The sequence below is a fragment of the Rhinoderma darwinii genome, chromosome 8 (genome assembly GCF_050947455.1).
Source record: "Rhinoderma darwinii isolate aRhiDar2 chromosome 8, aRhiDar2.hap1, whole genome shotgun sequence".
NCBI classification, from domain to species: domain Eukaryota; kingdom Metazoa; phylum Chordata; class Amphibia; order Anura; family Rhinodermatidae; genus Rhinoderma; species Rhinoderma darwinii.
In genome coordinates, this window is record NC_134694.1 from 72,444,481 (window position 1) to 72,470,623 (window position 26,143).

Below are 26,143 nucleotides of genomic sequence, written 5' to 3' on the forward strand. Positions count from 1 at the left end.
ATCCGATTAGTTTTTCAGTCTTTCTGTTTCAGGACTAGCAGCGGAGACTACACATGGAGAATAAGTCAGCCTCTCACAACACGGTGCAAGGTTTCACCCCTTTTCTCAAGATTGCTCCATTTAAACTTAGCAATGAGCGGAAAGTATGGGGACAAAAAATCGTTAATACAGATAGATACGCTGCCGACAAGCGACCATTTTTTTGCTCGCATAAAAGATCTGATCAGCCAACAAACGAGTTTTTGCTTCTTTTCTTTGTCAGATGATAAATGCCCTATTTACAAAGGGTAATTATCAGGAACGAGCGTTTGTGCGTGCACTCCATCCCCCGCTTATTGGCCTATGTAAAAGGGCTTTAATGCATCTTACTGTCTGTCAAACCTTTTTTCTGTTTAAATAGAATAAGGATCCTAACTCAAATTAAAAGGAAAGAAGAAGTGAGGCTTGTTCAATCCTCGTATAACTATTATTTGATTGCAAAACTTCCAGCTAGTGCATAAGAATGACACAAGGGACTAAATTCCCTAAATTCCACAGTCTTGGCTCATAATGAGCAGGATGCTGGAAGTAACATTCTGTATTAGACCATCTCCATGTGTTTACAGCACAGACATGCGGCATGATATGCAGTGTTTTACAAACTTACGGTACATTTTCTTTAACTTTCTGAGTGACAAATATGACTCAGCATTGTACTGACAATATTTCTTCACATTATCCATATTCCCAGTAAAGTAATTTACATTTAGGCCTCATGCACACGGCCGTGCCCGTAATCACGGCCCACGATTGCGGGCACGGCTGGCCGCCAACTGCTGCGGGCCGCATTTTCATGCCATGCTCTGATGCAAAGAGCAGCACGGCCTGTAAAGATCGAAAAGTAGGACATGCTCCATAATTCCCGGCATGTTCCTACGGCACGGACACCCTTCCGTGGCCAATAGAACCGGGCGGGTCCGTAATTGCGGACCGTATTGCGGTCCGCAATTACAGAGGTTTTTTTACGGTCGCGAGCATGGGGCCTGACACATGCTGAATCCCTAATAGTCAGTAGTCTGAGTTTTACCGGTATGCTGGACTGTTGGTGTAAAACCACAGCACAAATACAGTATAAGGACAATGTACAAACACGGTGATTGAAATGAGCTGTGCCAAACTAATGCCTAAAAACGACCACATAAACCCATATTTATAAAACAGACCTAGAATGTTAGAAACTGTCAGAAAACACTGCATTCAGTAAAATGCTACTTTAGTAAATGGGATAGAATTACAGTAGATGAATCTGGCGCCTGTGTATGACTGTATGATACACTCCTTAAGATTAGGCCACAGTTTGTGGTAGCTATGTGTCCCCTTAGGTCATATCTCTGTCTGGGACTGCTGCTGCGAGCGCCAAGAATTCATTAAGTCTGTCAGTACCCAACTAAGCATCAGAAGTCTACATTCTCCGAGGGGCCACCTAGGCTTGACCTTATCACACATGCTCCTCCTTAACATGAAAAGCATTTCATATACATTGTCCTATGTGGATTTGCCCCCATGCCCCACACTGATCTAATAAGTGTCATCACATTCCTTCCTACTGACAATAACCTTTACCTGATTATTTGAAAACGTTGTCATCAAACAGATGTAAAGGAGATAAATGATTCTATCTGAAGAGAGTAACTAGCACAAAGCCCTCCACTGTACATCAATTCTGCATGACTGTCAGCAAGTCTTAGGATGTATGTATTGGTAGTATCATATAGTAACAATGGGTCACCTTTGATTAGGTGAAGAAAAGCAGATGAATCTGTACTCAGTTCACTGGAGATCCTAGACGTGTACGTAACTTACATGTATCTAATCACTAATACTGATGTCTGTAATACCAAATGGTGTGAGTCAAGTTTTCGGAATACCACCTGTTTGCAACCTTTAAGAGATCATTAAAGCCAACATTTAAATACTATAGAAAATCTGTGAGTAAACGTACACAGCAGGGGCGTAACTAGGAAAGACTGGGCCCCATAGCAAACTTTTGACTGGGGGCCCCCCTCCCCTGGGTATCACACAACCCCCCCTTGTAGATAGTGCCTCCCTATAGATTCTACCACACAGCGCCCCCTATAGATAGCAACATACAGCCCACTGTAGATAACGCCATACAGCCCCCTGTAGATAACGCCATACCGCCCCAAATCCCCTCTGTAGATAATGGCATACAGCCCCCTGTAGATAACGGCATACAGCCCCCTGTAGATAACGCCATACAGCCCCCTGTAGATAACGCCATACAACCCCCTGTAGATAATGCCATACAACCCCCCTGTAGATAACGCCATACAACCCCCCCTGTAGATTACGCTATACAGCCCCCCCTGTAGACAACACCATACAGTCCCCCCTGTAGATAACACCATACAGCCCCCCCTGTAGATGACGCAATACAGCCCCCCTGTAGATAACGCCATATAGACCCCCACCCCCCAAAAAAACGGCCTATAGTTTGTCCGGGTGGCACGAGCCCCCTCATGCTGCGGCCCCGTAGCGGCCGCTACGGCTGCTATAGCAGTAGTTATGCCACTGGTACACAGCATGATATTATTGTCTGCCACTATAATTAATAGTGGAATGAGATGGAGAATATAATGGCTTTACCAATTATTGATGTAATCACAATGTTTATCAAGCTTTGAACTGCCCAGCTATTAATTGAGACAGACTGGTTACTAGGAGTACAGCAGCTGGAGCCTGGTATGCAGTTGTCAGGAAGCACATCCCTAGCAACCAGTCTGTACCAAATTGCTTAGCTGAAATGAAACCAAGCTGAGGGTAGAGAAGGGGCAATGAGGAATTGCAAAATCATTTGTAAAAAGTGGATAACATGAATTATAGCATCTGTTCTTTCCAAAGAAGACAAATGAATTGACTGTTTAAAGTTACTCACATGAGACTATATAAAAGTAGCCTCTGACAAATGTCAGGGGCCCCCCAGGCTATTGCCTGGGGGACACATGGTCGCACGGCCCCCCATAAGTTGTTAATAAAATATGTTTTTTGCTTGGTATGTTTTTCTCTCCCCCTTTCCCTCTTTTCTCCATTTGTTATTTTATATTAGAATGGTACTTACCATCGTGGTGTCCCCCGGGTAAGCTGTGCTGGTGGCACGAGCCGGTTTCCAGTTGTTTCTGTCTCTGGGCAGTTTGGAGTTGGTCCCAGCTGATTGGACCTAGGTCAGCTGTGCAATTGCATGAGCAGGTTCTGGCAGATTCTATCTCCAGGCAGTTTTGTGGAAGGCCAGCTGATTGGTCATTGATAAAATCCTTAAGGCGGGAAAATTGGACATAAAAGGAGCAGTTCATCGTGGTCAAGCAGCCAGTTTTTGAAGATTGGACCGTCGCCATGGATGTCCTGCTGATGGAGCTGATCAGAAGAGCGGAGTCTGAAGGAGGAGAAAACTGGCTGAGGCAATGCCTAGCAGCAGCGCCGTCGAGGGAAGTCGAGGGAAGAAGCGAACTTACTGGGCTGGAAGACGACATAGAGGAAGCAGTGTCTCCTGCTGGGTCGTCGCTCGAGGTGCCGTCATCAGCTGCAGCCAAGAGGATGAAGTCTGCAGCAGAGTCATCAATGAGGGTGGAGCGCAGTTCTGGACGTTCGCTCCAGGTGCCGGAGCTTGAAAGGAGGCGGCCGACCGTGTCATCAAAGAAGGTGGCGCACAGTGCCGGAAGTGCGCAGCAAGTGCCGGCGCAATTGGCTAACCCGCTGGCCAGAAGTTTAGTCAGAGAACGGGAGACAACAGGTTGGTCGGGTACCCCCTCCTGCTCCAAGGATGGTGTAGAGGACACAGCGGAAGCGCCGGCCTCACTGGTTTTAGAGGCGGCGCAGGACTTTTCTTCAGAGCTGCAACCGAGGAAGAGGAGCCGGAAGACTAGGGTGGCTTATTCCCCACCCCCGCCAGTATCAAGGAGAAGAAGAGGTCCCAGGAGTCAACTTTCCTGTCCGCAAGTTTCCCCAGGATCTACAGGCACGCAGCAGGAGGTAGCAGAAGTGGTGCAGGACCCAGGACAGGTGGAACAGAGTGGTGAGATGCCAGCTACCCCTTATCTGTCCCACCCCATCCCCCCTCCCCTCAATTCTAATGGAATGTTTGATATTTTAAAATTATTAGCTGATTTGGTCAGTAAGTCGGCTGTTCCTGCTAGTTCCCCCGCTGATGTATGGAAGCATAGTAGTCAGCATTTACAGAATGCTGGTTTTAGTAATATTCCTGTTTTAGAGAAAGGAATTGGTGTTTCGGAAACTTGTTGTAAGGAAGTGATGTCTTGCGATATTTCGCCATTAGGTTTTCATTTACAGCCAGCAATTAAGGAGCGTATTTGGAGGAACGAGTTTATAGATTTATTTTCTTTATTACCATCTGCGAAGGAGACTCTTGTCAAGCAGGATGGTAAGTCTGATAAAGATGAGGATAAAAAACGTTCTCCTCCTAAGTCTTTCTTTAACTGGCTACAGGCGTTCTGTATCTATGCTTCAGTTTTAGGGGAAAAGTCTTTCATTAATTCTAGTAATTTATTTCAGCATGTAGACATTATTCTTGAGGCTTACCGCCAGTTTGGTGGATTAGCATGGTACAATTATGATGAAATGTTTCGCCAGAAGATGGCAGTGTACCCTTCATTAAAATGGGGCACTAAGGATGTTGGTTTGTGGCTTAGTTTAATGCTTCCACAAAGGTCAGTGCCCAAGCAGCAGCCTAGTTCTCAGAATACGTTGAGGAAAGGAGTTTGCTTTGCTTATAATGAAGCTCAGTGTAAATGGTTGAACAATTGTCGGTATAAACATGAATGTTCCTTTTGTGGGGGTTCGCACCCAATGTGTCGCTGTTTTAAAAGAGCAAACCAGTCTCAACCCCCTAGTTCCAAAGAACAGTTATCCAAAAGCATGGACGCCAGTGAAATTAATAAGAATGGCGCCTTGGCTAGAAATGTTCCCAGACAGGGAGAAAGCTAATTTAATTTTTAACGGTTTTAAGTTTGGTTTTGATATCCCTTCTTTCAAAGGATCTGGTTGTTGCTGGGTGGATAATTTGAAATCCATCCAGCAGCATAAGGATATTGTGCATCAGAAAATCCTGAAAGAGCTTGAAACTGGCAGGATCGCTGGTCCTTTTATACATCCGCCGTTTACAAACTTTAGACTTTCACCTTTAGGAATTGTCCCTAAGAAGGAATTGAATTCATTCCGTTTAATACATCACCTTTCTTACCCGTTTAAGGCTTCATTAAACGATGATGCTGACAAGTCTAAAGCGACAGTACACTATGCTTCGTTTGATCAGGCTGTCTCTTTATTGAGACAGTTTGGTCAAAATGCTTTGTTAGCAAAAGCTGATATCAAATCAGCTTTCCGTTTACTACCAGTTAACCCTGCAGGTTTCAACTCTCTAGGTTTTCAATTTGAAGGTGATTATTTTTATGACAAATGTTTACCAATGGGTTTTTCTTTATCTTGTTTCTATTTTGAGGCATTTTCATCCTTTTTACATTGGGTAGTGCAGAAGCAAATTCCGGATGGAGGTGTTCTGCACTATCTTGATGACTTTTTGTTTATAGGTGATGCTAGTTCTGAGTTATGTTATTCCTTATTGTTAAAATTTGTTGAGTTTATGAAATTTTTTGGTGTTCCGTTAGCTGAAGAGAAGACTGTGTTTCCATGTAGGTCATTAGAATTTTTAGGTATTAGAATAGATTCTGAGAGAATGGAATTTAGTTTACCAGAGGAAAAATTGTTAAAGTTAAGGGTTTCTTTAGTCAGTATGTTAGCTAGGAAGAAATGTTCATTACGTGATATGCAGTCACTGTTAGGGTTGTTGAGCTTTGCCTCTAGAGTTATTCCTATGGGAAGAGTTTTTTCAAAGCGACTGTATTTTTCAACAAGGGGTCTTAAGTCACCTAGGTCCCATATTAGGTTAACGGTTCAGCTAAAAGAAGATTTAGCTGTATGGCTAGAATTTTTATCTAAATTTAATGGACGCAGTTGCTGGCAGTTTAATTTTGAGGATTCTGACTCTTTGTCTTTATTTACGGATGCAGCCGGTAGTATGGGCTACGGGGCATTCTTTAATGGTCAATGGTCGGCTGAGTTATGGCCCAGTGCTTGGCGTGTAAGCAAAGTTACTTCAAATATTGTCTTATTGGAATTATTTCCGGTTTTGGTAGCCATAGTTGTATGGGGTCATTATTTTAAGAATAGGAGAATTTTGTTGTTTACAGATAACAAAGGTGTGGTCTTTGCAATTAACACATTATCTTCAAAATGTGAATTAGTAGTTAAGATATTAAGACATTTAACTTTATGTTGTCTGAAGTTGAACATCTGGTTGAAAGCTAGCTATATAGAAGGAAAAAAGAATGATATAGCAGATTCATTATCTCGTTGCCAGTGGCGGAGGTTCAGAACGATGGCACCAGAAGCGGAGCTTTGTGGAATTCCGTGTCCTCCTCATTTATGGAATCTGATTTGGGACTAATCTATGTTAATATTCAGAGATCCTTGGCTCCAAGAACATGGGCTGATTATTCAGCTGCTTGGAAGGAGTGGGTTAATTTCTGTGTTAATGAGAACTGTAATTTCTTTCATAATGAGGTAGGTCTAGTTTTAAAATTTGTATGTAGCCTGATTAGTAGGAGGCTGTCATTTGCCTCCATTTCTAAGTCTCTGGCAGGCATCTCTTTCTTTCTTAAATTAAACAGTTGTCCGGCTATTTCTTCGCTCTTCCCAGTTAAGCAGCTTTTGAAAGGTTACCATAGGTCAGCTCCGGTTGTGGAAAGACGAAGGCCTATTTCATTAGATTTGTTGTTAAAATTATTCAATGTGTTACATTTAGTTTGTTTTAGTAATTTTGAAGTGTGTTTGTTTAGAACAGCATTTGTGTTAATGTTCTTTGCAGCCTTGAGAATAAGCGAACTGGTGGCAGAGAGTAAAGTTTCAGTCCCGGGCCTTTCATTTCAGGATGTTAGTTGCAAAATTGACCATGTTTTGTTATTGTTAAAAAAATCTAAGACAGATCAATTAGGAAAAGGTCGTTTGGTTAGAATTAATCAGTTTTCGGGTTCTGTTCTTTGCCCAGTTTCTAATGTTAAACATTGGTTGTCAATCAGGCCGAGTCTTGGGGTTGCTTTCCTGATTCATCAGAATGGGGATCAGCTGTCCAGATTTCAGTTTAACTCTGTTTTGAAGAAATGTTTGAAGTCCCTGAAGTTGGAGCATTTAAAAATATCCTCCCATTCGTTTAGAATAGGTGCAGCTACGGAAGCTGCACAGTTAGGAATTGATGAAGGGATTATAAAAAGAATTGGAAGGTGGGAGTCTAATAGATTTAAACTTTATGTTCGACCAGACTTGTTAGTAGTGTAATTATATATCCACAGGTAAGCGTTTGGTTGTTTGGATCCTTGGCCACTCTTTTATATTTTGGGCACAGAAGAGAGCCGCGAGAAGGTCCTATACAGAAAATTTGTCTATGGATCCGCTAGTTTTTTCGGTTTTTTGGCATGGGGTAAGGGGTTTGCAATGGAAGAACGTGTTTTCTTTAGTTAAATCACTGAGTTCTTATTGGCCGGATCCGAATTTAATTATCATCCATGCTGGAGGCAATGACCTAGGTAAAGAAAAGACTTTGGACTTACTTTGGGAAATGAGAAGGGATATAGCCTTGTTGAAATGTCTTTTCCCTGACGCTACTATTTCCTTTTCAGAGATTATTCCAAGACTGCTATGGTCCTCTGGAAATTATAAGTTTTTGAATCGAATCCGTAAAAGGATTAATAGAGCCATGTCTAAATACATGTCGGTCCTCGGTGGTCTTTCTTATAGACACAGTGACCTTGAAGACCTCACAGACGGGCTGTTCAGAAATGATTGTATACATCTTTCTGATGTGGGTATCGATATTTTCAATTTGGGCCTGCAGAATTTAATTGAAGAATGGCTGCGGTGTTTTGGGGGGGCCATGTCTTGGTAATGTCATGGCTTGTGGGGTTTGTCACCCAGCTAATGCTGGGCGGACTTGGTTTTTATTGGTCAAAATATTTATATTTTATTATTTATTCGATTATTTATGGTTATTCTCTTCGAATTATTTTATCTTAGGTTACCCTTAATAAACACCGTGGCCATTTTTATCCAAAGAAACTGTTGTCATGTTTTATTTCATTTTGATTGAGTATTGTGGGGTTTGTGCTACCATGTCAGGGGCCCCCCAGGCTATTGCCTGGGGGACACATGGTCGCACGGCCCCCCATAAGTTGTTAATAAAATATGTTTTTTGCTTGGTATGTTTTTCTCTCCCCCTTTCCCTCTTTTCTCCATTTGTTATTTTATATTAGAATGGTACTTACCATCGTGGTGTCCCCCGGGTAAGCTGTGCTGGTGGCACGAGCCGGTTTCCAGTTGTTTCTGTCTCTGGGCAGTTTGGAGTTGGTCCCAGCTGATTGGACCTAGGTCAGCTGTGCAATTGCATGAGCAGGTTCTGGCAGATTCTATCTCCAGGCAGTTTTGTGGAAGGCCAGCTGATTGGTCATTGATAAAATCCTAAAGGCGGGAAAATTGGACATAAAAGGAGCAGTTCATCGTGGTCAAGCAGCCAGTTTTTGAAGATTGGACCGTCGCCCACCCTCCCGCCCTATTGTTCTTAAATTCCTTCACGTCACGTTGTTTGTTAGAGGGGTTTGTCACCCAGCTAATGCTGGGCGGACTTGGTTTTTATTGGTCAAAATATTTATATTTTATTATTTATTCGATTATTTATGGTTATTCTCTTCGAATTATTTTATCTTAGGTTACCCTTAATAAACACCGTGGCCATTTTTATCCAAAGAAACTGTTGTCATGTTTTATTTCATTTTGATTGAGTATTGTGGGGTTTGTGCTACCATGTCAGGGACAGTACTTGCCATCTATTTTTAAAAATGATTCTTCCTTGGAATTAATAATATCAAGAGACCTCCTAATTGTTGTATTTCATATATTGAAAAATAGTTCTGGCTTTGACAGGCCAAGATATGGGATGTACAGCTTATCGTCAGTTAGTATCGGCTGATCGATGGCCTTCCTAATATTCGACAAATAAATATGACCATATGGCTACCGTGTACACTGAACGTTACAAAATGAGTTCCTTATCTTCAAATGAAATCTGAAAGTACAAACATATTTATAATATGAGAGCCAAATTGAACCCAGATTCATTGTCCATCTGGAAGCCCATTGCTTACTGTAAAGTGTATGTTAATGTCATTTTTCTTCTGAGAATAGATATCACGGATGCTTAGGCTGACTACAGTCACATAAAAATACTTTAAGCTGCCCCCAGCCTGCTGCAATATGTGGCTTCAATGTTTCAGATTACAGATGCTCCAGGAAGCAAGCATTGTTACTATCTCGTCTCAAAGTCCTGCTAAGATAACAGTACGACAGTAATAAGAGAGCCACATGAGTAGCAATATATGCATAATACAAGAAAAGTACCAGCCCTGGTTTAATGAAACTATCACAGTACACATAAATCATATTTATAATCTTGTTAAATCCCATTACAATATGGTGATTTGAAGTATATTATTCCACCACAGACAAATATAATACACTGACTAGTAAAAAAAATTTTTTTAAGGTCATGTATTAGAGTACCAGCTTTGCATTTCTCTACCTATGGTGAATGTATGTATGCAGAGGTGTAACTTAAAGTCACTGGGCCCCCTTTAAGAAATACCCGAGCCCCGGTGTGATTGCAACCTCTGTACCCCCTAAAGGTGCTCAGCTTTTTTTGCACTGTACTACACTAGAGCATATACACTTCTCAGCGCCACTACATTTATACTTCCTCCTCTTCTTACCCACAGCTCACATTGCACAACCACACTAGAAAGATTCCAAATTGCTTATTAAAATGTAGTTGTGGACTCGTGTTGACAGTTACTAGACACATTCTATTGCCAAATAGCCAGAGGCTGTATTACAAGAAATTTCCAGTATATACATTTTAACCCCTTTAAATTCTGTTGAAATTCAGCAAACGGTATACATCCAGTCTATAACCTCAAGGGCAAAGCCAATAACTGGCAAGTATTATCATATAGTATTATCATTAACTCCTTAATGACCGCCCACCGTCTTTTGAAGGCAGACGGTGCAGGTCCTCAACCTACAACGACGTCTTTTGGCGTCACTGTAGATCAGGCTGATGAGCGCTCATCCTCTAAGCAGGAGCTGTAATTAACAGCTCCTGATCCTAGAGAAGCCTGCTGAACACAGCTGGGGTCAGAAAACATTCGGACCCCAGATGTTTAACCCTTTGATTACCCCGGTCCGTGACCGCGGCATGATCAAAGGGAATTCCCCTTTTTGATCGCATCACCAGAATCCCCTCTGCAGTCAGCCCTGGGGACCTAGAAAGGACCCCAGGGCTGTCTGTTCCGTTTGCCTACTGTTCGGGCACACCATGTGGTGCCCGATCAGCAGCCTATGTCATAGTGACACAGTGTAATGTATTAGTGTACAGGAGTATGCTAATACATTACAAGTAAAAAATTAAGTTATAAATAAAGTTATCCCTTTAAAAAGTCCCAAAAAAATAAATAAATAAAAAAAGTCACAAAAATAAGGCATTATTTTGCATAAAATATATTTTATTGCCCCTACACTAAATAAAAACAAAAAACATACACATGTTAGGTATCTACACGACCGTAATAACCTGAGGAATTAATCTAATGGGTTATTTAGCGTGAAACAGGAACGGCATAAAAAAGAAACAAGAAAAACAATGCCAATAATCGCTTTTTCCTATATTCCACCGTAAAAAAAAAAAAATTGTACCCCCAAACTGTGGAATTTTTTTTTACTATTTCTCTCGCCTAAAACAAGGCCTCATACAGCCACATCAATTAAAAAATAAAAAAGTAATGGCTGCTGAAAGGCATTGAGGCAAAAACAGAAAAATGTAGCTGGTCATTAAGGTCTTTTCAGGCCCGGTCATTAAGGGGTTAATATGCCACCGGCAAAAACATACAGAAATTATTTTTAGGTGAGACAGACAGGTTAGTGTCGTATATAATCGGTTCATATTGGTCATCAACATGATAACTGCCTAGTGCCCTTTTATTGGGTCATCAAACAAGGCACAACTTTATGGTAGAGTTGTAAAGTACACATAATGCTATGATATGGGAGTTATCGTATGTTCCTATGTAGAAATTTCACATCTTGGAGCTTATCTCTTTTGGGTGAGACAGGGAAAGGAAGTAACATCAGGATTGTGTTACACTATCTGCGCTCTGACTGTGTGAACGCTTCTTAGGAAATACGTAATGACACAGTTAAGTGATTTTCAGTGATACAAATCCACAACAAGAGGACCATACAGATGTTTTCGTTACAGACTCGTATCTATCTATAAGTCTAAAAACGCAAAGTATCACAATGTAAAGTTACAGTACTGGTTATAACTCACAATGTATATAGAATGTTTAGTAAAAGAGTTTCATTCTTGAAGAGACTAAACTATAATAATTTTCTCCCATATACTAAGACTATGGTTCAATTGGTTACAGTGCAGAATGTTTTCCTCGTGTAAGTGATCATATTACTCATAGAATGTGTTACTCATTGTCGGTAATCATCAGTAACATGCCTGTTCATACCCATTGTACAGACGGTAAAATTGTGAACTGTTGGCTCATGCCAACCTTGCAAGGCTGTTCCTGAAATCACCAATCATAGCTACTGTAATCGTAAATAAGTTTGTGTGGTATGTGACCAATGTAATATGAAGCTTTTGTATTTTGTAAGACAAGCTAAAAAGATGTGTACTGTTTAATGAGACTTGAGTTTTTAAATGAAGACCATAATATGTAGATTTGTTCTCATAGGGCTTGTCCACACGTAACGGAATTGCGGCAGAAAATTTCTGCAGCAATTCAGCAGAAACTAGCAGAAATTCCGCTGCGGAAAAAATGCACCATTTCCTGCGTAGTTTACTGCAGAAAACAGTGCGTTTTTTTTCAATGCTGGGAGATGGTGATATCTCCTCTGAAAAATGCAGCAATTCAGTCCACTTTCCACGTATTTCCACGCAGTTCAGTCCACAATTCCTGCTGCGGTACAGAAAATACGCACCGCTGGTGAATTTCTGCTTGCAGCGTTACGTTTGGACAAGCCCTTACTAACGTAGTAATAATAATAATAATAATATAGTTTTGATCTTTCGTTGTATTAATGAATCAAAGTCACCGGAACCATCCGATTTCAGGGGGATTGGCCATCTAATGTGTATGGCGACCATCTGACAGCAGACGTTGGGGGAAACATGAATAAGGCATGTTGGATTTTATTCCTGCATGAGGTAACCTGGCAGCAGCTTGAGCCCCTTTCCCCATAAAAATACACATGCATGCTCAAGTGTGCAACTTTATGGGGGATCGAAAGAGCTTTAGGATTTATGGGGTCCTATCAATTTGGCTCGTGAGATAGAAAATGATATTGCGAACCTCGCTGGGGATGGAGACTAATTCTATTAAATACATTATATAGAATGCTGTGGAAAGTGTTATAACTATGGAAATAATTGATAATATGTAATTAAATAATACATAAATGTGGGGGGGGGGGGGGGGCCTTGAGTGAAATAGTTGCTAATTTGTGCTAATGAGAGAAATTCCATTCCTAATCTCATAAATGACAATCAAGGTAAAATAATAGTCCTATCAGGACAACCCCCGTCCATATGCCACTGCAGGGAAAATGTGTGGCTTGCCGTGGCTTCCCCCAGGGTTGAGAGAAGCCTTACCCTTGGTGATCGGTTGATCGATGTACCACCTTCTTGTTGAAAAGGGGTTGTTTTCATGAGACAGCTTTGAAAGAATATAGAAAGATTGTGACCGGACCAGTCAGTTGATGTCTGTAACTATGGTAAATTTTGCAGGCTGATTTAAAAAACAAGAACCAAAACAAAAAGTCTCATACGGATGAGGCTCTGTTCACACTGGAATTAACTTATCCATTAACTTATAATGGATCCATCAGGTTTCCTTTTATTTACTGGATAGAACAGCACAGGATGTCACAGAAACCTGACAAAGAAAAACTAAGCGTGTACTTTTAGGAATTGATTTGACAGGATTATCCCATAATAATTGTATATAAAGAACAACACAAGCAATATACACATCATATTCATAAAAATGGAAAGCTTCCTTAGCCCAGGGCGAAGACAAGTTCGGATGTTATGAACGTGCCACATCGTGGCATGGAAATACTACTTATGCCGGGACGCATATACCACAATATTGTTTTTTGTTCGAAAATTGTTTTGATTTAGAAAAACTGAAGGACACTTAAATGTGTTAATGATTTTCATAAGCAGGTTGTTCTGTAGTAGGATGCCCACGTGTAACAGCTGGGAGACTTTGATAAAAGCTTCTCTTTGTGCTCATAAATCCCGGGCCTTCTCCTGGCTTTGTACAATATCTTGGAGGTCCCACTATTGTGACCCTGAAACAGAGAACAATTCTAGTGTGCTTGTGCAAACACCCTGAGCACTTCCTTTGCTGCATCTTTCCCACACTAACCAGAAACACAGGAAAGGCTGCGAGGAGCTAGGTGGAAACGCAAGGCTGTTAGGCGCATTCTGAGCACAGTTCCGGAGTCCCAGGGCTTCCTCCCTGGTTCAGCTGGCACTACTAGGAAAACCACCCTACTGCTAGTTGGCCACTTGTATTACGCCTCGTTTTCTGGAAGTCTTTTTCAATACTATTTCAACTTATTTCCGTAACGTAAAGGCTCATGTTCATAAACAGCATTACTACTTTTACTACTAGAACAGGCAAACTTGCGGCTTAGTCACTTTAGTGGGTAATAAGTAAACATACTTAGAAAGATTTCTCTTATGACTTTCACCTCTCACACACACATACAAAAATGGAATTACACTAGAGTCTCGTAAACAGGTAAGGTAAAAGGTAAATGCATGGGATAGGGATGCAAATGCTGCAATATGCCATTAACCCCTTCAGGACTGAGACATTTTTTGATTTTTGATTTTTCGTTTTTCACTCCCCGCCTTCCAAGAGTCATAACTTTTTGATTTTCCCATCAATAGAGCGGTGTGAGGGATGATTTTTTTTTGCAGGAGGAGTTGTCGTTTCTATTGGCACAATTTAAAGTAGCATATAATGTACTGGGAAAGTCTTTGCGGGCTGAGATTGGGAAAAAAACGGCGATTCCTCCAATGTTTTTTGTGTTTCGTTTTTACGGCTTTCGCCATGCGGTAAAAATGACAACTTAACTTTATTCTGTGGCTCAATGTGATTACGGTGATACCACATTCATATAGGTTTATATTTTACTACTTTTACAAAGAAAAAACTATTTGTTAAAAAAAAATGGTTTCTTTTCACCACATTCTGAGAGCCATAACGTTTTAATTTTTTCGTCGATTGAGTGGTGTGTGGGCTTATTTTTTTCTGTACGTGAATCATGCTCGTCTGAATAAGCCCTTATAGACACGCATGAAGTTAATAGGATACAAAAGCAATGCTAAAGACATGGGTGTACATCAATCCACAAAATACCTACAGTACTGAGACCTTTGTTCATGTGTCCACTATTAGAGCTTGGGGGGGGGGGGGGGTGCTGGCTCTCTCTGAAGCTACCCAGGTGGTATGGAGTGTTACAGGTTATGCTCCACTGGGGAAACTATGCAAATTAGCTCTGCTTCAGGAGAAGAGAAACCATCCCTCTAGTGCCATCTATTGGAGGTAGTTTTCCAGAAAGTCAATGTCTGACCCATATAAGAGCCTTGAAAGACAACTAGGGATTAAAGCAAAGACAGAGTCCTCTTTTAAAGGAAGAGAAAGCCATCTGTAAACAGCTGTTTTCGTTTTTTTTGCCCCTCCTCAGTAAAGAGCAGGGTGCTATCGTTCAGGCATTAACTTACAGGAAAGCTACCTCCAATAGGAGGCACTAGGGAGATGGTTTTCCTTCTCCGAAGAAGAACTTATTTGCATACTGTTTCTCAGTTTAGGCTTTGTTCACATCTGCGTCAGGGCTCTGTTGTGGCGCTCCGTCAGTGCTTTCCATGAGAACGGAGTCCTGACTGAAACAAATGGAAACAATAGGTTTCTGTTTCCATCACCATTGATTTCAATAGTGACGGATCTGGTACAAATGGTTTACGCTTGTCTCTGTTGTACAAGGGTTCCGTCATTTTGACGGAAGCATGACCGTAGTCGACTATGGTATTGCTTCCATCAAAACGAAAGCTCAGACGGAACGCGAGAACGGAGCTCTGACGCAGATGTGAACGAAGCCTTAGTTAGATTGTGTTTGTCTATAATTGTGACTTAGATAACAATCAGACCACATTTTATTAGTAATCAATGTAGAATTCAAGGTCATTCCAACTTACTTTTTCTTACAATTGTATAGCTACATCATATAATATATGGTGCCCCAGGGTTTGATAATATGTAAGGTTCTTTTGTTCATTGATCTCATTAATGCCAAAGCAGACAGTGAATTAACCATAACAATGATGAGCCTTGGTCTCATTATTGAAAAGTCTAGGAAATTCTATTTATTCCAAAATAACACCAATTTCCTCAAGCCAGTCAATTCTGTATCAACCTTTTCTTGAAAACAAACACCATAGGCAGCTTAGCATTGGACATATAAGATGTTATTTTAAATGTAAGCCCCTCTTCCTAAGCTGAAGTTAATATAATAATATTTTAGTTAACCATTTACAAAAGCAATTAGAATTACGTTTTAATCATTAATCCGAGCTGTTGGTGCAGTCCAGCTTGTAAAAAGTACTCTTTTAAATCTTGAGTAGATAAGTGGTATCTATCCAGTAAGATGATTCATATGATGATTTTATTTCTCTTAAATTTGGTTTATTTCATGCAAAACTTTCTGTGTATAAGTCTTAAAGGCAGCATTGGACTGGCCCACCAGAGGATGCTCCGGTGGGCCCAGACAGTGAACTGCTTTTATCTGGCATCGGAGAAGAGAGTCTCCAGCCCCGGAGCAGAGAACATTGTCTCCCTACCCCGCTGCTTACTCTTGTAGGCAGGGCCACCCGGCTTATAACATTTATGGGACGGGCAGCACGGGCCCTATTATGCCCGTTGGCATCGCTAGGACATACATACAATTGAATACTATAGGCTGAAGGCCACTTTAGGCCTGCAGCCTAGGCGCTGGGAAGAATCCCTGTGGAGGCTGGCGTGATGAGGTCACTGCATCACGCTGGCCTATGCAAGGGTCCCGTCTCGGCGTCCCGATGATGTGTAGGAGCTCCGTCCGTTGCAGGAACGGGTCTAGGTAACTCAAATTTTTTTGTGCGGTGTCGCACTATATACAGTGGGGGGCTGTGTGGCACTATGTACAAGGGGGCAGTGTGGCACTATTTACAGTGAGGGGCTGTGTAGCACTATGTACAAAGGGGGACTGTGTGGCACTGCCTACAGGCGGGCTGTGTGGCACTAAATACAAAGGGGGCTGTATAGCACTTTGTACAAGGGGGGGCTTAGTAGCACTATGCACAAGGGGGGACTGTGTGGCACTGTCTACAGAGGGGCTGTGTGGCACTATCTACAGTGGGGGCTGTGTGGTACTATCTACAGTGGGGGCTGTGTAGCACTATGTACAAGGGGAGACTGAGTGGCATCGACTACATGGGGTGATGTCTGGCACTATAAACAGTTGGGGACTGTGTAGCACTATGTACAAGGGGGGGGCTGTGTGGTAATATGTAAAAGGAGGGACTGAGTGGCACGGTCTACAGTGGGGGCTGTGTGGCATTATCTACAGTGGGGGCTGTGTGGCACTATCTACAGTGGGGGCTGTGTGGCACTATCTACAGTGGGGGGGGGGGCTGTGTGGCACTATCTACATAAGGGGAAGCTGTGTGGCACTATCTACAAGAGGGGACTGTGTGGCACTATCTACCAGAGGGAGCTGTGTGTGGCACTATCTACCAGATGGGGCTGTGTGTGTGGCACTATCTAAAAGAGGGGGCTGTGTGGCACAATCTACAAGAGGGGGGCTGTGTGACACTATCTACAAGAGGGGGCTGTGTGGCACTATCTACCAGAGGGAGCTGTGTGGCGCACTATCCACCAGAGGGGGCTGTGTGTGTGGCACTATCTACCTGAGGGGGCTGTGTGTGGCACTATCTACAAAAGGGGACTGTGTATGACATTATCTACAGGGGGCTGTGTGTAGCACTATCTACAGGGGGCTGTGTGTGGCACTATCTACATGGGGCTGTGTGTGGCACTATTTTAAGGGAGTTGTGTGGGGCACTATTAATGTGTGTGGCCTAAAGCAGGGTACTATTATAATGTGTGGCACCAGGGGTAATTATTTCCATCTGGGGCAATATAAATGGTGAGGTTTTTGTAGAAGGTGCGGAGGTGCTAGAAAAGTGAGAAGCCAAAGATGTTTGTGTTGCAAATTCTGCAGAGGCGATACGTAGTCGGAAGAAGGCGTCAGGGCAATCTGGGCCGGATGAAAAAGGAAAGGAAAAGTGAGCAACTCCAATCTGAGAAGACATCACTGGTGAGTCATTGGATTTTACTGTATTGTATTAAAGGAGTTTTCCCATCTTAGACATTTATGGCATATCCACAGAAAATGCCAAAAATGTCTGATAGATGCGTGTCCCAGCTCTGAGACCTGCACCTATATGTAGAACTGGCCGCAGAATCCAGGCGGAGACCAGTGGGGAGGGGGTAGTGCGTGCGAGCAGCTCTCCCTTTTCTGTTGTATGGTTGTTATGGAAACAGCCAAGCAGCTCTTGCTCGGCTGTTTCCGCAACACCCATTGAACAGAATGGAGAGAGCTGTGTGCATGCGCAACCCTCACTCCACTGGTCTCCGCTTGGATTCTGCGGCCAGTTCTAGTTATAGGAGCTATGTATGGGGACGAGCGGTCGTTACTCCAATCGTTCGTCCCCATACATTATTATCATGTCGGCAGCACGTCACCCTGTTTACACAGGAAGATGTGCTGCCAACAACGATAATATTTCACTTTCTTAAAACCATACGATCAGCAGATGAACAAGTGTTTGCTCGATCATCTGCTGATTGCTGCCCTGTTTATGAACTATATGAACGCTTGTCTGCCCGATAATCGCCCAGTGTAAAAGGACCTTAAGAGAAACTCTCACTCTGGCGGGCCTGGTCTGTCCATGCATTACATGGACGGCTCTTTATTTGAATGGCTGCCATGTAATGCTAAATTTCAAATGTATGATGTCGAGACTAAGCCGCTCCTGATGATAACAGATGATTGCCAGGGGTGAGAAGGACCCAAGGCAATCAGCTGATCGCAATGCTGGCTTCATTCTAAAAAGGGTTTGCCTTCAGAACCCCTTTAAACCCAGGGGATGTCTGCTGTGGGCAATCTCTTTTTGTTAGGAGGATCCTCTGATAAAGACCTGATCACAAGGTGTCCCACTGAAATCATCTGTATTCTGTGGAGGAACCCAGCAGCAAGAGTTTATATCTCTAGCAGGGCCACCACAGGGGAAATTAAACATTATACAGTGCCCATTGAAGTCAAAGGGCTATCCATGTAATGCATGGACGTGATGGGTCCAAAGTTCACATAAGAAGATTGATTGTATACCGTATGTTCCTTAGTCGCTGGGGTTACAGCAAGTTATTACCCTTTGTAATTCTAAATTTTAATACACCAGATGTGTAGCTGCTTTGTTCTCCGAATGCATTCCAGATATGACCTTTGTTATGAGGAAACAACATGTTTCCCTGGGATCCATAGTTAAAGTCACCCAATTTTAATCATGTTTAATAATATATTATTAGTACAATTTGTGACAACAATCTAGATAGAAAGCCCCAATTTGTAATGCAGTGACTGTAGCGTTACTCACTAGATTCTTTCTAAATTCCTAATTAAAGGGGCAATTCCTCTCATAGAATGTTATGGTATATTGATTGCATATGCCTTAAAAGCCTGATCGTTGGGGGTCCGACCACTGGGTCGCCCATGAACCTGAATTACTCTTTACCAAAGTCAATAGGTGATATGGAAACAGATGTGCACGCTCACTGGGCTGTTCCCTTACCTCCCGGTAAACATATAAAAAAAAACACTTCTAAAAAATGATTCAGTGATAACGGTGGGAAACTGTTGACTACATGAGCTTTCCTTTATGGATATTTGACAGATATCCCTAGTTCTAAGAGCATCAGTCTAATGACTGAACTGCATAGTAAATTGTGACACTGAACAAACTGTCACTAAAATAAAAAACTTTTGATAAATCATTAGTAACAACACACATCTTGCACGGAACTCTGTATGTTGTGCTCATATGAATAATATTCTCCATGTCGTGCTGGTGACTTTACTTAACTAGATATAATTATTAAAGCCTTTCGTTACACAGCCAGGGAAAACCCTGGCAGATTTGGTACATGGATTTATTTCAGAATAGGTCTAATACAGTTTGTCATATGGCCCAGCTCATTATACAGTGTATCACAATGTGTTATCTGTGGTTTTACAAAGTACCTTAGGTAAACTACTACGTTATCATGATTCACAAAGAATGCAGCCCCAAAGAACTAAATAACAAATTCAGCACTGCTACATCTGTAAGCAAATAAAACATATAATTGGAATAAAGTACAAGTTCTGTTGTGATAACTAAGGTTTAGTCTCTTCTCCCCAGTGAACTGTTAACCAGAAGAATAATCTGCTATTTCCAGGGGGCAACCATACAACACACTTAACTTGCTTTTTGGAAGGTTTATAGAGTATCCAGGCTCTTTTTAACGCATCACCCACTTATGTCTTTAGCCAATAAATAAGGCCTAAGTCTTGACAGGAGATAAGAGTTTTTAGCCCACCTAGGTACTATCGTCTGGTCTATTCCAAATTGATTTATAAGTGCATACTCTCCGTGCTCTCAGGGTTGACCTTAAACCTTCATTCTTGTACATCTACATGGTAGTTCAAGGTGATAGATCAAACCTTTCAGTGCTACAATTGTAGACATTAGTAATTCTCCCTGTCTTCTGTGTACAGCTCTAGAAACATTCTCCATAAATGAGTAGGAGTGTCATCGGGTCATCATATTACCTTAGACAAGTGTTTTTCACACCACGGTGATATGACTACCAGGGAATTAGGTGGTGAAATCTGTCAGGAAATATTCTGGGGGGAAAGGGTCGGAAAGTGTTTAGTCTAACATAAGCATTATACAGAGCCATCTATAGCAGACTTGTACATTATAATCTTCAGTGTAGGTTTATCATTGTGCTTGTACATTAGGGCAATGAATATTCAGAAAAGCATCCATTATTTCACTTGCTCCCTATATTTGTGGGATCAATCTAATAAATGAACAGGAATACTACGGAAAACGTTCCCAGCTTTTCTGATGAGCCGGTGTGTAGACCGGACTGTTGCTTTGGCCCGCGAAATTCGCATAGTAGAGATTTATTATGGAATTGCGGATAATTTTCTTGTATAGAAATGATTATATCATTTAGGCTGGAATCACACATGCAATTTTTGTGGCAGTTTTTGACGCAGTGCTTTGGGCCAAAACCGGGAGTGAATCTGAAAAGAAGGAAAGACTGATACTTCTTTAATACATGCGTTTGCCTCAACAAAGTGCCACAAAAATTGCATGTGTGATTCCAGCCTTATATTTAAAACCACTTTACGGTCTGTGCATCTGTGCTGGTTTATGAACAGCAAAAATCTCATGCTGCCTATTCATGGCAGACTCCAGCAGCGCTTGACAGACCTCATTCATTTTAGTGGGGTCTGTTAGGTTTTTGTCTTGGTGTCAGTCATATGGCAGAAAAAATAGCGCAGCATCCTGTGCTATTTTTCTGGCATTTTTATGTAATCACCGACGCAGATGTGAACAGGACCTTAGTCATTTTTTGTCATTGCATAAGGTTCTGAAACTTTCATATTCTGAAAATGATATATTGTATGTCCATGTAGTCATTGAGATGAGATCCTTGGGAGTTGGGATAAGAAAGTAAAGTTTTGTGTAATAATCTTAAAATGAATACGTTTATATGATGGTAAATGATTGTCACACATGTGACAAATGATCGTTGAAAATTGACATTTATCCAATATAATCGTTGTATATATCCCTGCCATACATAACATGTACTATGGTCCAAATAAAATTCTCACTAATCTATCAACTATTTTCTTGTGCTCCAAAATGATATCATTAAACTTGACACTGAGTGATCACAACTTTGAAAAATAGGGGGAGGGAAGCGCCATCTGCTGGTAATTGTTAAACACTGTAGTGAAATTTGTTTTGGGACATTGTAGCACTAATTGAAAACATATCTGAAAATAAAGAAAAAAAATCTATAGCCAGGCCAAGCAATTATATTACTACATATCTGAAATAGCATTCTCCTTAAAGAAAACACATAGGATGACATAACATTGGAGAGCTCTTTGGCTATTACCATTGGGAAAGTATCCAGACAGCGCTTATGAGAAAAGAACAAAATCCCAATTGTTGTCACAGTTATACTAAGTTTAGACATGCTTGTAGTATAATAGCGTGTCATTTTACAATAAGGCTGCAATGAGGCTAGTGAATGTAATCCATTCTGGTCTTGTCAATGATGGGATTTAATTTTTTAAAAGCTGATCGATCATTTATTACTTGGTCATGTTAATGCTACAGATGTCATACAACCCTAGCACATTTCTAATATTCTGTGTACGTAGCTTATCATCCGATGATATATAATGTATAAATTGTATTTCCATGTAGAGCGTATTCTCCTACACTAGTAAGTGATCTTTAGTGTTACAATCAAGGTATAGCTAGGAGGGGGTTTGGGGGGGGGGGGGGGGTGGCATGTTACCCAGGTGCTGGATGCCATCAAGCACAAGAAGGCTAGAGTATTTAGATAGAATACAAGGCTAATGCAGTGAACTGAATCTTTTCTTTGGGTGAAGGAAAGCCTAGCTACAACTGTGGCAATTGTATTCATTCTGTTATTATAATTCTGATGGGTACAGACATGATAGAATAAAACAGTAATGGGAGATGACTTATAAAAAAAATCTTTAGGTATACATAGTACATTTTCCAAAGGATATACATTTTATCTATTGTAAATTATCACTTTTTTCTCATTACACATTCTCTTGGTGTAAATTGCAAATTCACAAAGTCTACAACAGCTTTAAGAGAACTTTGACGTTTTCTATTGACTACTATTAGTACGATGTCATTTTCATCTTAATTCTTAGGCAGGATATGTTTCTGCTATCTAGCCTCCTCTTTAAATTTCCTAGGAATTTCACGAGGCATTCCTAGGAAACATGTGATAATTCTCCAGAGACATCAATATTTTTTGCAGAATATGTCAATATTTGGGACGTATAAACTAAATAACGAAAACATAACAACAGCAAAAAAGCAACAAATCCTAGATAAACATGAGTAGTAAAAATCAGTAGCAGCATTCCACATGCATAATGCTATATAATCCCTGTTGCTGGTATTGGGGAAACTGATCCATTTCTAGATTGTGTAACCAATCACACACCTGACACGCAGTAAAACGTCTATAGCCAATCCACTCATTACAGAGCCACATGCACTGCAGCTGATGGTCACTGCCTCTTCTTACCTGAGTTGCACTGGAATCCTTGGAGGAAAGTAACAGCCAGAGCCACAAAGTGTTTGATGAGCATGGTGACAAGTGATGATCATACACAGGCAACAAAGAAGAGGTCCATAAATATCAAGATCTCAGTTTACAATAATCCCTGGTGAGCAGTCCTTGGGTCCAGTATATACAATGACCACTTCCAGCAGCAGGTCCTATGCACTGGAGCTGTTCACAGAGCTCATGATCCGGACTTGCTTGTGCCTCTGCCTGCAGGTGCTGTTTAGAACTGAGCACAATAGAAGATCACACAGGCTGCAGCTCCAATAACTTTTCCCCTCTAGCTCTGGACAAAGTTTTCTCTTTCCAGCTGCCAACCTTCTGGGATTGAGGTTGACTGCTCACACTTTATACAGACAGTAATAGAGGAGCAGTTCATGACCAGTGAGGAGGAGATCCTGCTTGTCCTCTGCTGTCTGGTGCTGGGATGTTTGCTGCTAGCTCAGATTCTTTATACATAACTCTAGAGGAAGGAGATACGTCAGACAAAGCCAAGGAACCTCTCGTGTCACCAATGCCTTCAAGGCAGCTTTTCCTGGCTCAACTGAAGCCAAAGATTGCACAGATTGTGCTGAATACTCCGGTCTTAAAGGATCTCTGTGTAAAAAATCCTGTGACCCTTCCTGCCCTCTCATAGATGGATCACTGACAGGTAGATTACAGGTATTCAATGAGGATGACCTGAGGGACTTTACTATTGCACTGCTGAATTGACCTGGACCTTATAAGAATCCTAGTGTAAAAAAACATCTGTTAAGGAATAATAACCATGAAACAGTTACACTAAATTGATATTTTTTTTAGGCAGGTTTGGATTGACCCACCAGAGGCTTAGAGAATCTTTTGGTGGGGCCCAGGCTCTGATATTATATTGTGTCTCACTAGTAATGCACAAATAACCTATAAATCCCTATCGCTGATGGCATATGTGCAGTGATAACAGAACAAATAAAAGGGCACATGCACTTGTTCTGAATAGCTGGATGGTGGGCCTTCAGAATAATTTCCCATGGTACTTCAGTCTGACACTATAAGGGCAAAGCTACACGTGGCGGAATTCCTCTTGAATTCCGCAGCGGACACTCCGCAGCGTTAATCCGCAGCGGAGCCGTTTGTCCATTGACTTCCACTTTTATTTAGCAGTGTTCGTTTAGACGATGCGTAAAATTTCGCTGCGGAGCATAGGCTGCGGAGCGGAATTTGGTGTCGGCAGCATGCTAGGGCTGTTGCGGAGTTGTGGCGGACTGGTTGCGGACTCATGGCGGAATTTCTCCATTGACTTCAATGGAGATTCTAAATTCCGCAATGAAGTCCGCAGCTGTCATGAAAATGTTATATGTGCTGCAGATGCGTCTTGCTTTTTTGACATGACATTTCTTCATTCTGGCTGGACCTATGTATTTCTAGGTCTACAGCCAGACTGAGGAAGTCAATGGGGCTCCCGTAATTACGGGAGCGTTGCTAGGAGACGTCAGTAAATAGTCACTGTCCAGGGTGCTGAAAGAGTTAAGCGATCGGCAGTAACTGTTTCTTCACCCTGGACAGTGACTACCGATCCCAATATACAGCAACCTGTCAAAAAAATAGAAGTTCATACTTACCGAGAACTCCCTGCTTCTGTCTCCAGTCTGGCTTCCCAGGATGACGTTTCAGTCTAAGTGACGGCTGCAGCCAATCACAGGCTGCAGCGGTCACATGGACTGCCGTGTCATCCAGGGAGGTCGGGCTGGATGCCGAAAGAGGGACGCGTCACCAAGACAACGGCCGGTAAGTATGAAATTCGTTTACTTTCACTAGGGAAAGTGCTGTCCCTTCTCTCTATCCTGCACTGATAGAGAGAAGGGAAGCACTTTTCCCGCAGTCCGCAGCAGCTAGTCCGCATCAATTTACTGCACATTTTGGGCAGATCCGCCGCAGAATCTGCAACACAGATTCTGTGCGCCATTGATGCGGACAGTTGCGGAAGAAATCCGCCACGTGTGGGCATGCCCTTAAACAGACCGAATTGTCCAATCCCACTGCTTGCTGTGCCCAAAACAGTTGATCTCTTCTATATATGACTAAGTAAGGAAGTTATTGCAGGATGGAGTGTTGGCCATTTTTCTCCATCGTCAACGTGTTTACTAGAAAGTCTTTTACAAGCATCAGAAAAATCTTCCTGAGGCACCCATGAATGTTGCAAACAATGTGGATAAATTAATTGATCTCTTTTACACATGCCAGCGTGGGATATGAATATACATATCTATCTACTGATCTGGCTGTATAGAACACTTTATTTACATGACGCTGAAATCTGGTCAAAAGTCTGCAATCCTAGTGATACCTAGTGTAAGTAAACAACATTAACAAAGGGGAAATAAAATCCATCTGAATCAATTTTTATGTGACCTGCTAAGATTTTATTCAATGATTTATTCATTGCGATTATAAGTGATCAAATCAGAAAACTCTATTATAGGGAAAAGTATTCTTGAAATAACAGTTGCCACTAGCAAAATAGGCTTGTGGGGGAATGCAAACGTCTGAGAATCATCCTGATAAGTATTCTACGTTGTCCTGATTGGAGTCAAAACTGTGAAAACCCAGAGAAAGGTAACTCACACGGGATGGAAATGATTGTGATTTTTAACAAATCTCATCCACATGCTGCGGAAAATGGGAGAGTTAGGCTGGGTTCACACGTGGCGGAATTTCACTTGAATTCCGCTGCGGACACTCCGCAGCGTTAATCCGCAGCGGAGCCGTTTCACCATTGACTTCCACTTCTATTTAGAAGTGTTCGTTTAGATGATGCGTAAAATTCCGATGCGGAGCATAGGCTGCGGAGCGGAATTTGGTGTCCGCAGCATGCTCTGTCTGTTGCGGACCAGTGGCGGACTGGTTGCGGACTCATGGCGGAATTTCTCCATTGACTTCAATGGAGATTCTAAATTCCGCAATGAAGTCCGCAGCTGTCATGCACATGTTATGTGTGCTGCGGATGCGTCTTGCTATTTTAACATGACATTTCTTCATTCTGGCTGGACCTATGTATTTCTAGGTCTACAGCCAGACTGAGGAAGTCAATGGGGCTCCCGTAATTACGGAAGCGTTGCTAGGAGACGTCAGTAAATAGTCACTGTCCAGGGTGCTGAAAGAGTTAAGCGATCGGCAGTAACTGTTTCTGCACCCTGGACAGTGACTACCGATCCCAATATACAGCAACCTGTCAAAAAAATAGAAGTTCATACTTACCGAGAACTCCCTGCATCTGTCTCCAGTCCGGCTTCCCAGGATGACGTTTCAGTGTAAGTGACGGCTGCAGCCAATCACAGGCTGCAGCGGTCACATGGACTGCCGCGTCATCCAGGGAGGTCGGGCTGGATGCCGAAAGAGGGACGCGTCAC

At 42.0% G+C, this 26,143-nt stretch overlaps 1 protein-coding gene across 1 annotated transcript in view; it reads right to left on the reverse strand.

The window, feature by feature from the left end:
• LOC142659525 (vascular endothelial growth factor receptor kdr-like) overlaps positions 1–23,167 on the reverse strand; it is a 198,125-nt gene extending 174,958 nt beyond the window's left edge. The window contains exon 1 of the mRNA XM_075835736.1: positions 22,716–23,167. Coding sequence (XP_075691851.1) covers positions 22,716–22,779 — 64 coding nt within the window. The 5' untranslated portion in view covers positions 22,780–23,167. The remainder of the gene's footprint in view (positions 1–22,715) is intronic.
• Positions 23,168–26,143: the final 2,976 nt, after the last annotated feature.